We start from the raw sequence: 13565 nt of genomic DNA, 5'->3' as shown, positions 1-13565 counted from the left end.
TCACCAATTCACTGCCGATCTTCGACATGTCGGTGTGTGCGTGCCTGCTTGCTTACCCATCGGAAAGAGAATACATATTCAGACTGAATGGTAGATAGAAAGGGAAGCAAGAGGACAGAGACAGTAGTGACAGGGTGAAAAAGAGTAGGCGATTCAAAGAGAACAAGTATGTACATATATACAGGCGAAAGCAGCAGGCGAACTATAAGATATGCCGACCAACGATACTTGCTAATCTTGAGTACATCAAATATAGCCATATACATTCTAGTTTGCGTTATTATTATTTCCAAAACACTCAGGTATTGATGGTCGTTAATTAATTAATTTTTATTTACTGATCACGCATTCGATTAACATAGAAGTCAATATATACAGCTATGTGTATTCAAATGAGATAATTTTTTTACACTTAGTGTACCATACCACGCATTTATCGTTTTCGATTTTGGAAGACTTCTTGTAATTTTCTTTCCAATAATTCTGAATCTAAACGATGTTTACAAAGAAACTGCCGTTCTAAAAAGAGAACTGGGATTTCATATTTGTACAGTTCCAAATATCGTTCATTCCCAGGCGTAGTAATATCAACTTCTTGCAATTGATAACGACCAGAAAAACGCAACTGCAATTCATTTTTTAAAATATCACAAAGTGGACAAGGATGTTTTGTATATAATGTTAATATTGGTGGAGAAGACATTGTATGATACCTATAGAACGAAAGAAAAATTATATTCCTTCAAAGATAATTATTCTTACTTTATTTTTAATATTATTTATTTATCGTAACAATATGATATAAAAAATAAATTGTACAGATATAAAAATTGTATATCTTTGTGCATAGTAAAAAGAAATAAAAATATTCTTTACAACCATTATATAAAATATTGCGTAACGTTAAACAACTATTACCACATAATTATATATCACATTTCATAGGCATATGAAACTTCTTCCATTATAAACTTACAATTTTTCAATTAAAATTGATGAGGCCCCACCACCTCCATTGCAGATAGATGCAATACCCTTCTCTCCAGCTTTTAAAGCGTGTACTAAATGTACTACAAGACGAGCTCCAGACATACTAAAATTTTTAATGTTTGCAATTTAAATTTTTATTCATGTTTACAAAAATAACCAAATACTTACCCAATAGGATGACCAAGAGACACAGCACCACCATGAATATTTACTGTATTTGGATCCAGATCAAGTAATTTTTGATTTGCGATTACAACAACACTAAAAGCTTCATTAATCTCCCAGAGAGCTATATCATTCTTATTAAGTCCAGTTTTTTCTAACAGCTAAATGTACCATATATTATACAATTTTTACAATAATTCAATATATACCATAACCATGATATAATAATTTACATCATCAAAATTTTATTAAGCATTCTGTTATATATGTCGTAAGAAGTTTACCTTAGATATACCAAAAGATGGTGCAGTTGGAAAATCAATGGGGTCAGTTGCAGCATCTTGAAATGCAATAATTCGTGCTAAAGGTTTCAAATTCATTTTTTGTGCAACCACTGTAGTTGTTAGGATTAATGCAGCAGCTCCATCGTTTAAAGTTGATGCATTTCCAGCAGTTACTGTACCATTTTCCTTCTGCAATAAATAAAGTCAAATTATTATTTGAAATTTGTATTAGTAATTCTCAATTAATTTAATCTTGTACCTGAAAAACTGTATTCAATTTACCAAATTTATCAAAATTAACTTTTTTATATTCTTCGTCTTCGTTAAATACTATATCAGGATTGCCTCTTTTTTGAGGCACAGGAACAGGAACAAGTTCATCTTGAAAGATTTTATTTGCATATGCTGTAGCACTACGTTTGTAACTATTAATAGCATACCTATCTTGCTCATCACGCGTAATATTTAATTTTTTGGCAGTATTTTCTGCACAATTTCCCATATGAAACTTATTATAAACATCAGTTAAACCATCAAATACAATACCATCCTATTAAATTACAAATAATCAATATGAAGATTAATAAATTACAACTTTTTTCAAAAAGGCACAAAAACATTTATTTTTTACACATTAAATATGGCATTTATTATACCTCAAGTTTTATACCACCATACTTAATTTCCCCTCGTGGTAGATAAAATGGTACATTAGACATTGATTCCATACCACCAGCTAGAACAATTTCTTGATGCCCGCATTGTAATGACTGAGAAGCAAGCATAATACTTTTCATACCACTTGCACACACTTTGTTAACTGTTGTGCATATTGTCGACTTAGGAAGACCTGATTTAAAAATTTATCAATATATATATTGATATTATAATGTAGAACAAATAAAATAATAGTACAAAAAAACCTGCAAACAGCGTAGCTTGCCTTGCTGGAGCTTGACCTAAGGAAGCTTGACAAACATTTCCCATATATACTTCTGTAACTTTATCTTTGGAAATTCCAGCACGTTCAATTGCTGCCTGTTATAATTTATAATTATGTTTTGTACATATGTCTACAGCAATTCATTATCACTTTAGTAAATATAAAATTGATATTTACTTTTATAGTTATGGCTCCAAGTTTTGGTGCAGGTAAACTTGATAATCCTCCAAGAAATGATCCCATAGGGGTTCTAGTTGCACTAACTATAACGACATCATTTAGTTTTACTTTAGAACTATATGAACGTAAGGTCATGAGAGGAATCTAAACAAAAAAAAGTATGGCTAAACAATAAAAAAGAATTTTTCACAAAATAAATTTTTGTAAATTACATGTACATAAGTTAAGCATATTAAGATACATTATTATAATACATTATTAAGATACATTATTATTTATAAGACACAATTAAAAATAATAAAACATATATATTATAATGAAATAGTGCAATAATTCTTGTTTAATTCTTATTTAAAAATATATTTATCGAAAATTAATTTTATTTTACAATAAACAATTTATGAACGACTTACTTTGTTTATGTTCTTTAATAGCAACATTGTGACAAAAAATTTAACAACCTGCGATTGTTATACTACATAAACTGATACACAAGATTAAACTATCTTGACTTCTCAGTGATTAATCTTATGTTCCAATTAATCACTATATAAAAGTAGCAATATTTGCATCCAAATCCATGGTTTCTTTATATCTCATTAATTATAATTAAATTAATCGCATACATATAATTTATTTATACTTTGAGTTTGCTACAAATATAAACTTTTATTTGTATAGATTTGTGACTTCTTTAATTTGTATTATGGATATATTTTTAAAAGTTTGTACAAAATACGGACACCCTAATAAAGACGGTCCTGAAATATTGCACATGCGCAGGAATGTAAACTTTTACTTATATTTCCTTACTTTGTATTAGCTTATCTATATTACTATCATATAAACAGATCTGAGCACTGGCTAAGGAAAACTGCTCGAAAATTGAGTCCTGAAAAATTAACATAAAAGACATGAAAATTCTCGTTCTTGCGAGACAGAGATCAGTAGAACGAATAACTTCCGCTCCCCCATTTTTGTCCTCCATGTTGATTTTTCACGACCTAATTTTCGGATGGTCTCTTCTATACTTTCAATATATAAGTATCAAGACCATGCACATATGCATATATCCATGGTCGAAATTTGTTTATTGGATTGATTGTAGTCTATATAGTATAACGTGATTATTACATCAAATCAGTATTTCTGTAATAACAATGAAGCTTTCAACATAAAATACATACATAATCATTTTATGTCTACATAATAAATCGAGAAAAGATGAGATTCTTTTTTTTTTTTTTTTATTTTATTTGTTGAAATTACCATCAATTCTCGCGTTGAGAATTTTCAGTAATTTTTCTGGCGTGGCGCAGTGACATGGCTGTTTATTTACAATAAGTTATACTTATTATAGATAGGTATAATTTATTAGTGTTATAGGTAAGTGCATATGCTTAATTTGGATAATTAAGTGAATCTAACGTTTAGGTCTAGCGGGTAGTGCCTCTTCAGCCTGCGAATCTGGTCCGTCGTATCGAGTAGTCCAGTGATTAGGGGGTTTCGGTGTTTGTTGACTCTTTTGCTATATCTGTCGCTATATTTCGCTATTTCCTCTTTGACTGTTGGTATCTTGAGGTCGCGATGGATGGTTTCGTTGGTAACATACCAGGGTGCGTCTATTAAGGCTCTTAGCGTTTTCGATTGGAATCTTTGTAGTATTTCGATGTTGGAGTTACTAGCTGTTCCCCATAGTTGGATTCCGTAGGTCCAGACAGGTTTTATTACGGTCTTGTAGAGGTTAATTTTATTCTGTATGTTTAGTTTGGAGCGTCGGCCCGTGAGCCAATAAAGTTTTTTTAGTTTGTCCTTAAGTTGCTTCGTTTTATCTGAGATGTGTGTCTTCCACGTTAGTCTCCTGTCCAGGGTCATGCCCAGGTATCGGACAAGATGAGATTCGACGCTCCATTTAAGTTTTGCGTTAAATGACTAATGGCAAGTGCGTTGTCCTTTAGACTAAATGTACACGAGCGACATCTTACCGTGCGACGGTAAATATAGACCTTCCGCGCGGTGCTGCATGGACATCCGTAACACCTATAGTTAGATGTCTGAGTAGGATCGGTAGACAGTAGGAATAGGATTTATGCCTCGTTTAGTGTCTGAACCAAGTTTGGAACAAATTTTAATATATGATTGAGTTTTGTATGATAATATTGATAATAGTGTTTCTCAAAGATTTGGCAAGCCGACGAAGTCAGGACGTGACTTTTGATATTGGTATGTTATCTCTGTAATGCATTGTTTTAACAATCATATAAATATAACATTTTTTGATGTTTCAAAATTGTTAAATTGTTCGTAAATTGTTACTAATTTACACAAGTTTATAGAATTTACATAAATTATACAGAAATTGTGCCTTTCGATTAAACATTTCAAATACCAAATAACATCTAAATAGTACAAATATATAGCAATTTTTACAATCACTCTAGGTTTGAAAAAATAATTTTTAACTTTTATTGTAAAGAAGTAATGAATTATATTTGGTTGAAACTGTCTTCCTTGCACACCAACTTCCGTTGTGTTTTCCCACTTTTTCTTCTCCTACCTTTGATTACGTCGTTTTCAAACGTGATAAACGCAATCTTTACCTTAGAGGATGCAAAATGATTGACTTTCCTTGTAATTTTGTAATTTCTGACCTAAAAAACAAATTTTAAGGTGCAGGATCTATTCAAAAAGTTATGCATGTAGAAAATCAAGCAGATTTGGCGTATTTGAAAGGTTACTTCAACGCCATATTGGCTTCTATCCATGTTATGACTGGTTCGCACAGATGAGCATTGAACTAAAGTTCGCAGGAAATTAGAGATATAAAGATAGAGTACGGGTGAATATGTTTTCATGTAAATGAATGGAATATGCACAGAAGTCTGTAAGAATATGGGAATAGAAAGAGAACGCTGCATAGAGACCTCTTTTGCCCTACTCTAATCAGGCATGTACGCTGAAACCACTCGTTAATCGGTGTTACACTTGCATATTTATTGTACGAATGTGCATGATTAAATAAAGACACAGGGAGTCTGTAGCAGCCTTCTTTTTCTATTCCTATATCACTTTTTCAGTCCACTCACACACTTTATCTTTATATCTTCATGGTTATAACTGGTCGGCAAGTAAACTATCACCCATATCTAATCCGATATCAAATTAATAACTAATAATTTGAATCACGATTTATAATCCCGCCGCAAAATGGTTGTCATCCACGTGCATTTATTTACAGCCAGCAACAACATTCACTAGACAAATCGTGGCTAGAAATCAATATGACGTCCAAGTAACCTGTCAAATACGCTCAAGATGCTTGACTTCATATACTTACGGCTCTCAAATCAATGGATTCCGTACCTAGAAACTTGTTTTTGTAGACCGAAACACGTAAAAAAACTGTCATATTTATCTTCTATAAACATATTTCAATCATTGTAAAGCATTTCCATGTCAGCATTGATTTCACGTTTCTTTTAAATAAGGACATTAAAAGAGTATGTGTTCTGAAAATAAGAGGAAAAGGTCCATTACAGATTTCCAGTATACAATTTAACAAACCGGTTTAGTCATCTGTATAAACTAACCTTACATAATAGTATTAAAGTATTATTACTGGATTAAGAATCAAAGTCTTATAACGTTGTATGTGGAAGGTTCTTAATTTTCAGTAATCAAAATTTAATAAATGACCACCGTATGTAATAAAATGAAGTGATTAAGTGTTTATAATTGATCAATAAGTTTAGTAAAATTTTCTAACATGAATTTATAGCATTAAATAATGTAAAATATCAGTTGCTATGCTTTTTCGATACAGTTCATTCTCATGAACATTCAATGGCACAATGCAACAAAAAAAGTAGAAATTTGAAATACGGGCCATAAAAGTGGCAACGTTGCACAGGGTGATGTCGGTGATGATATGATGAACAGAACATGAGCCTGTGTAAACTTTAAGGATCGAGAAAGGGTGAGATAGATAGAGAGAGAGAGAGAGAGAAAGAGAGAGTTCTCGGAACTTCAGACTTGTGTACAGTTCGTAGGCTGCGTCATTTCAATGTTATGTACTGCGAAAAGTGATACTCCGTCATTCACGAATCATAACGGCATTGCAGTCACTATCGAGTTTAGAATTCTTCCCCTTTCCTCTTTCTTGCCAAATGCGGATGGTATGTTCCATAAATGTATTATACGATCGTACATACAACGCAGTATATATTTAAATAAGCATATTCCATATGTTGCACAATTTTATTATATATAATTGCAAGTTAACTTTACTTATTTTTATTAATAAAATGAAATTGATGCTATGAAAGATATTTAGAGTAGAAAAAATAATTACATGCCAACAATATTTTAATAAAAGTTTATTTACAATTAATATTTTATATAACAATTGCAATTTTTTTAATAGGTTTGAAGACATTTTTAACAATAATTCAAATAAAATGATTGGTACAATCACACACTGGAACTTGGAGAATGATTCAAACTTAAAAACTTCAGAGAATGCGCACTTTCCATCACTAGTTGATACAACACATGATATAAGTCATGATGAAGTAGATAATACTGATTACCATTTTGAAGCAGCAAGACTTCAGAGCTTTGAAAATTGGCCTATAACATACATTGAACCTGAAAAGCTTGCAGCTGCAGGATTCTATTATACGGGTGAAAGTGACAGAGTAAAATGTTTTGAATGTGGAGTTGAGATATGTAAATGGGTAGAAGGTGATATACCCATGGTCGATCATCAGAGATGGTCTGCAAGGTGTAGATTTATTCGTAAACTGAACTGTGGTAATATACCCATTGGAGTAGATCCTGGTACGGTGATACGTCCAAGACCAAAAAGTAGGGATGTATGTGGTCCTTATGGTTTAGAATATCGACCTACATCTGGTCCCGATGACCATAATTTTTCAATGGAATTACAACTAGCAAGCACAGCTAAACTTGGCTGTTTAGGTCTGGGAAGGACTAAGGAACCAGTACATCCAGAATATGCTAGTTATGATGCTAGGTTACATACATTTGTAACATGGCCTAAATCTATGCCACAAACAAAAGAACAATTAGCCGATGCAGGCTTTTATTATACTGGGAAAGGTGACCAAACCTTGTGTTACCACTGTGGAGGTGGTTTGAAAGATTGGGAACCAGAAGATGATCCTTGGGAGCAACACGCAAAGTTGTTTTCTAAATGCTGTTATGTATTAATCGTGCAAGGGCAAGATTATGTAAATAAAATAACAGGCCAGCATATATCTCCACCTTCTAAAGAAGTAAGTACACAAATCTATATCCTTAATTGCATATTTTATGCCATGGGCATAATAAGTAATTAATAACTGCATTACATACTTATGGATATTGTATTTATTTCAGGAAACAATGCGGATGAATCTACCCAGTTTTATTAAGAAAGTACAACCTACGAGAGTAGAAGTAGAAAGGAAAAAAGATATAGAAAGCAATCCAGGATCAAGTTCTCAAAATAATCATATTTGGGGTATTGGAAGCAATACAGAACCCATAAAAAGAAGTTTAGAATACGAGCCAGCAGAAAATCCATCAAATACAAAAACTCGAAATACCAAACCTACTGATGATGCAAGAATGTGCAAAATCTGTTATAACGAAGAATTAGGAGTGGTATTTTTACCATGTGGACATATGATAGCTTGTGTAAAATGTGCTCTTGGCATGATGATTTGTGCAGTATGCAGAGAACCTGTTACAATGACTGTAAGAGCCTTCATCCCATAGTATTCAATTGAATGTATAGGGTGTATAAAAAGTAAGTATAAAAACCATCATAGCATGATTCTACATCTCTGTATCAGTGAAAATTTGTAAAAAGAAGTTCGTACAAAAATGACTATGACCTTGAATTTTAAGGTCAGACATTTTTTTATTACCTTATATTCTACTCATCATGAAGATAAAAAACTTTAACCCTTTGTGGACTACCGCCGCTTATATGCGTTCTGCGTAAACCATCAATTTGGTCGAGTAACACATATATGCGTTTGGCGAAAACAGCTGATAGAGCCGAAAGACTCATATATGCGTATTTATAAAAGACTCATATGTGTGTCATTTTATCTATTCCGTGGAAATTCTGTGCATGTACATATGGTTAGAATTTGACATCTTGGAGTGTTATGAAAGAAAATCGTGTCTAAGCAGAAATGTGCGCTGGCAATTTTAAATGACTATCGCGACAGCAGCTCGGCCCTGTCCGCAAAGAATTAAGGAACCATGGATCGCAACTCAACCGTTCTTTTGGGAGAAAATGTTAAAGTTCCATTAATTTTTGAACTTACTTTATTTATAATGTGCTTACATTCTGCGATCAGATGCAGGTAAAGTAGCATCTATCGTTGCGCATAAATAACCCATATTCACGATTATATATCCTATATTTGTTCTTCCTTCCTTCCTTCCATTCTTTCTTTCTTCTTTCTTCTTTTTTCTATTTAAACCGCCCCAAACTCACTTCTATATTTCGATCAAGTTTCTCATCGAGATTACGTATTGACTTTGTATGATAAAAACCACATTGAATCGGATTTTTAAATTGTTCAGCGGAGGTAATTTGTTCACTGGAACTATAAACATTTTCGCTTCCTATCGTTTCAACTATTACATGTAGATTTCTGTGAATATAGATTCTGGCATTTTGTTCATTGAGTATGATATTACGTGAGAAACAGCTTTTATTTGTAAATAACATATGTTTCAAAAGCGTAGATCACGTTACGACTTATGTAGCATTTCGTCGAGTGGCATAATTATGTGGAGTTCTTGAATGTAATGAATTTTATAAGGTTTAAGCCCTTCTTATTATATTCATTGCAATATCATATGATTGAGTCTTTCTCGACGAGCTATTTTGTGTAAATTTATTAGTGGATGAACACGAGCAAAAGCATTTTATGTCTCCAAATTTTGGTGCAGCTAAACTTAGCAAGAAATGATCCTATGAAGGATTTAGTTGCACTAACATAACGACATCATTTAGTTTTATTTTAAAACTATTAAATTGTCCGGAAAGTTTCTTCCGTTTTATGAGGAAATAATAAACGCACAACGTTTTTTGTTTTATATTATTTTATCGAATTACGTACGATCCATTTCATTCTGTTGAGATAAACACCGCTACATTTCACAGATTTGGTTTCACGTTTGTATGAAGGTGCACTGTTGTAAAATACGTTTGCGAAAGAAAGACACTTTCCGGACAACCTACTATATGAACGTAAATCATGAGAGGAATCTAAACAATAAAACAGAATTTTTTATAAAATAAATTTTTGTAAATTTTATGTACATAATTTAAGCATATTAAGATATAGATAATAAATTAAAGAATAATAAAACATATTTATTATAATCAAATAGTGTAATAATTCTTATTTAAAAATATATATATCGAAAATTATGATAAAACTGTAGAAAATTTACTTCTTCACCGATTTCGACGATTTCTCAATATGTTATAGAAATCAACATTTTCAGCAACTTTTCCTGAACATGTAACTATTAGTCAATCATTGTTAACGAAATATTCGTAAAAAAACTATATGCAGATATCATTACAGTGAATTGTGTCTAAAATTGTACGTCCGTAACAGCATACGCATTAGTATTGGTTACCTATTTTGTGTATATATAGTAATATATGAATAAAGGTTGGGCGTGCTTAAAGCCTCATGCACAACTGCATATGCAAGGCTGTAAGAAATGTTTGTTATAATTCAATTAAAGCAGAATATCAATGTACATATTGAGTTTGAATTTGGGTTAACTTTTTCAATCCGGTCCGCGCGAGGCAGCTGACAATGATTGCGTAAATAATGAGAAATTAATTATAAAAATAATAAGGATGAATAATTTATATTATCAGATTATTTTAAGAAATACAGATAGGAAACAATTGTTATTGTTCACACAAGCGTTCACGTTTAGGAGATTCGTGTCCTGCGCATGACTTGCTATGAATATTTCAGACAGAGATAGAAACACTCTATTTATGCTGCGTGTCGCAGAACGAGAACTTTGTTGTCTTCCATATTCATTTTTCACGATTCAATTTTCGGATGGTTTTTCCTAACGAGTATCGAGACTTGTTTATAAGTCCGTGGATTTCTTGTATTATAGTAGTTATAACCAAAATAGTTGCATATATATAATTTATTTAAATTTTTATTTATTGTAAATATAAACTTTTATTTGTATAAATTGGTAAATTTTATAATTTGCATTATGAGTGTATATTAATAAAAGTCTGAAAAAAATACAGACACCCTAATAAAGACGGCCCTGAAATATCGCGCACGCGTAGAAATGTAACCTTTTAATTACATTTCCCTACTTCGTTATTAGTCTACATAATATGACGTGATATGTAGATGATTATTATATCAAATCAGTATGTCTCAGTATAAATACAATATCAGTATAATAATGAGGCTTCCAACATAAAATACATACAATAATCATTTATTCCACGTTGTAAATCGAATATACGACTCTGTTAAAATTGGTTAATTTTTTCTATTTGTACATTCAAATAAAGGTAAATGAATTTCTAAAATGAATGTTGAAGAAAGTAGACTAAGAACTTTTACGGATTGGCCAGTAAATGCCACAGTTGATGCTGCTCGAATAGCAAAAGCCGGATTTTACTACACTGGACATGCCTTAGAAGTACAATGCTTTTTATGTGGAGTAAAAATTTCTGATTGGAATTATGGTGATCAAGCTATAGTGCGCCATCGATTAGCCGAACCCAATTGTCCTTTTGTTCAAAATCCTTCTAGTACCTGTAATGTCCCTCTGATACCAATACCCATTAATAATCTTGGATTAGCATCATCATCAACAGAAACATCACAGGATAATAACATAGTTGAATGTCAATCTATAAACCCTTATCAGAATAAAGAACCTCAAAAAGAATGTAGGGTTATGTCACAAAGATTACAATCCTTTACTAATTGGCCAATTTCTTCTATTGTATCGCCTGAAAAACTTGCTAAAGCTGGATTTTATTATCTTCAACATGATGATGAAGTAATAATACATTTAAAAAATATAAATTTTACATGATACATATTTATATAATATTTATATAATATACAAACTTTTATAGGTACAATGTACATATTGTGGAGGTATCCTAAGAAAGTGGAAACTTGGTGATGATCCAGAGAGAAAACATAGAGAATATTTCCCTAATTGTAACTTCTATGCTCATCAAGATAAAGATGGTATTTGTATGCTAAAAAAGCTTTTTCTTTTTCTGTACAGAAATTATTTTATTTCAATTTTTCTTTCATTAGATAATTTGTATTTAACTAATGTAAAATTAATGCCTGGTGCAACATCAAATCTCTCAGACTTAGGAATACAAATACACACAACTCCTAAAAAACCAGATTGTGCAACATACGAAGGAAGATTACGAACCTTTAATGGCTGGCCAGAAAATATTAAGCAAACTCCTGAAATATTAGCTAGTGCTGGATTTTATTATGATGGTATAAATTATACAGAACAAAGATATTATAATATTAAATAATACTAGACTAATAGTATGAAAATATTATAATAGGGTTTGGTGACCATGTTAGATGTTTTCACTGTGATGGTGGTTTACGAAATTGGGAAGCAACAGATGATGCATGGACTGAACATGCAAGATGGTTTCCTAAATGCGAATTTGTGAATCTTGTAAGAGGGCAAGAATTTATCAAACAGTGCATTAACAACAGACCACCTTTGGATCAATCAGTAAATATTATACAACTATATTTATATCATATGTTTTGTAAAAATTTGAAGTTACTTTATATCCGTATAGATTTTTGAAGGTGTAACAGAAGATGAAAGCACAGATATAGCTGATACACCACTTACTACTGTACCTTCATTAGAAATTACTGAAGCAACATTAAAAAAGTTACTAGAGAGTCCACCAGCAATGGTAATAGTTCATATATTTATTTGATTATTTCTAAAATACATTTAATATAATCATGGACATTATCTTCTCCCAGGAAGCTTTAGAAATTGGATTGCATGTGGGCAGAGTAAAGAGGGCATTAAAAAAACGAATGGAGGAAATAGGAACACCATATACAAATTCTGATCAACTTATAGAAGATGTTCTTTGTGATCAAATTATGGAAGAATTAACAAGGTTAGTAACAAATAAAATTATTTGCTATATATCTGAGCCATCTCTTCTAGAATTAATTATTATGTTAAATCATAATGCTAAGGGAGCAAACCAGTAGTGGTATAGAACAGTGTAATACCGTTAAAAAAGATGAATATAGAGTATATTCAATTGAAGATGGGAATTCTGTAATACCCAATGACAAAAGCAATACTGACAAAAAGGCTAACTTTAAGGAATCTAGTAAGTAATAAAAATAAAAGATTGATCATAAAATCATTGACCTGAATTAAATTTGTATATAGCAAGTCTTAGTATATACTTAATTTAATGAAAAATACTGCCCACTTTTTTAGCAGCTTTGGAAGAAGAAAACAGAAAATTAAAAGAAGCTCGTTTATGTAAAATTTGCATGGATCGAGAAATAGCTATTGTATTTTTACCTTGTGGACACTTAGCAACTTGTGTTTACTGTGCACCATCTCTTACATATTGTCTAATGTGCCGACAAGAAATTAAAGCTACTGTCCGTACATTTCTATCATAAAACAGATAGTAAAATATTAATTGATAAATATATCGTTAAATTTATTTATGCAAATTTAATAATTTAAAACGTAAAGATATACATGTATAAAAATATATTTTTTGTATATTTCGTGAAAATAATGTATGTATATCATTGTATTTATAATTTAGTCACTAAAATAAGAGTATATATCAAAAAATAGTAAAAGAAACAAATTATGTACTAATACAGTATTTCTCAAATAGAAAATTGTGTTATTACGTCTAATGGTTT

At 31.3% G+C, this 13565-nt stretch overlaps 3 protein-coding genes across 12 annotated transcripts; 2 read left to right on the top strand and 1 right to left on the bottom strand.

The window, feature by feature from the left end:
• Nucleotides 1-303: 303 nt before the first annotated feature.
• On the bottom strand, nucleotides 304-3765 carry LOC100741150 (acetyl-CoA acetyltransferase, mitochondrial). 6 transcript variants are annotated; one of them, XM_033322646.1, is made up of 10 exons: nucleotides 3750-3765; nucleotides 3376-3671; nucleotides 2560-2645; nucleotides 2363-2477; nucleotides 2096-2289; nucleotides 1699-1989; nucleotides 1440-1628; nucleotides 1159-1316; nucleotides 977-1093; nucleotides 304-713 (listed from the first exon to the last, which is right to left on the bottom strand). In XM_033322646.1, exons 2-10 carry the CDS (start codon nucleotides 3548-3550, stop codon nucleotides 434-436), a joined length of 1605 nt encoding a protein of 534 aa, XP_033178537.1. In that variant the 5' UTR covers nucleotides 3551-3671; nucleotides 3750-3765; the 3' UTR covers nucleotides 304-433. The 6 variants fall into 6 exon arrangements, with proteins under 6 accessions (XP_033178537.1, XP_024225688.1, XP_012244886.1 ...); XM_024369920.2 differs by lacking the exon at nucleotides 3750-3765 and having other exon boundaries at nucleotides 3376-3745; XM_012389463.3 differs by lacking the exons at nucleotides 3376-3671; nucleotides 3750-3765 and adding an exon at nucleotides 2976-3366 and having other exon boundaries at nucleotides 2560-2706.
• Nucleotides 3766-4488: 723 nt separating this feature from the next.
• LOC100740786 (death-associated inhibitor of apoptosis 2) lies at nucleotides 4489-9628 on the top strand. 2 transcript variants are annotated; one of them, XM_024369925.2, is made up of 3 exons: nucleotides 4489-4785; nucleotides 6986-7859; nucleotides 7963-9628. In XM_024369925.2, the coding sequence occupies exons 2-3, from the start codon at nucleotides 7020-7022 to the stop codon at nucleotides 8341-8343; spliced, it is 1221 nt and encodes a 406-aa protein (XP_024225693.1). In that variant the 5' UTR covers nucleotides 4489-4785; nucleotides 6986-7019; the 3' UTR covers nucleotides 8344-9628. The 2 variants fall into 2 exon arrangements, with proteins under 2 accessions (XP_024225693.1, XP_024225692.1); XM_024369924.2 differs by lacking the exon at nucleotides 4489-4785 and adding an exon at nucleotides 4904-6737.
• Nucleotides 9629-10861: 1233 nt separating this feature from the next.
• On the top strand, nucleotides 10862-13484 carry LOC100741028 (putative inhibitor of apoptosis). Of its 4 annotated transcripts, none has more exons than XM_012389462.3 (8): nucleotides 10866-11655; nucleotides 11735-11852; nucleotides 11982-12122; nucleotides 12197-12375; nucleotides 12446-12568; nucleotides 12642-12784; nucleotides 12867-13006; nucleotides 13120-13484. In XM_012389462.3, exons 1-8 carry the CDS (start codon nucleotides 11176-11178, stop codon nucleotides 13308-13310), a joined length of 1515 nt encoding a protein of 504 aa, XP_012244885.1. In that variant the 5' UTR covers nucleotides 10866-11175; the 3' UTR covers nucleotides 13311-13484. The 4 variants fall into 4 exon arrangements, with proteins under 4 accessions (XP_024225686.1, XP_024225687.1, XP_012244885.1 ...); XM_003492008.4 differs by having other exon boundaries at nucleotides 10868-11655; nucleotides 11925-12122; XM_024369918.2 differs by having other exon boundaries at nucleotides 10862-11655; nucleotides 11735-12122.
• Nucleotides 13485-13565: the final 81 nt, after the last annotated feature.

This window comes from Bombus impatiens, unplaced genomic scaffold (assembly GCF_000188095.3).
Source record: "Bombus impatiens unplaced genomic scaffold, BIMP_2.2 scf_0647, whole genome shotgun sequence".
In the NCBI taxonomy this organism is placed as follows: domain Eukaryota; kingdom Metazoa; phylum Arthropoda; class Insecta; order Hymenoptera; family Apidae; genus Bombus; species Bombus impatiens.
Note: the sequence above shows the minus strand (reverse complement) of the source record. Positions and strands in the feature narration are given on the sequence as shown.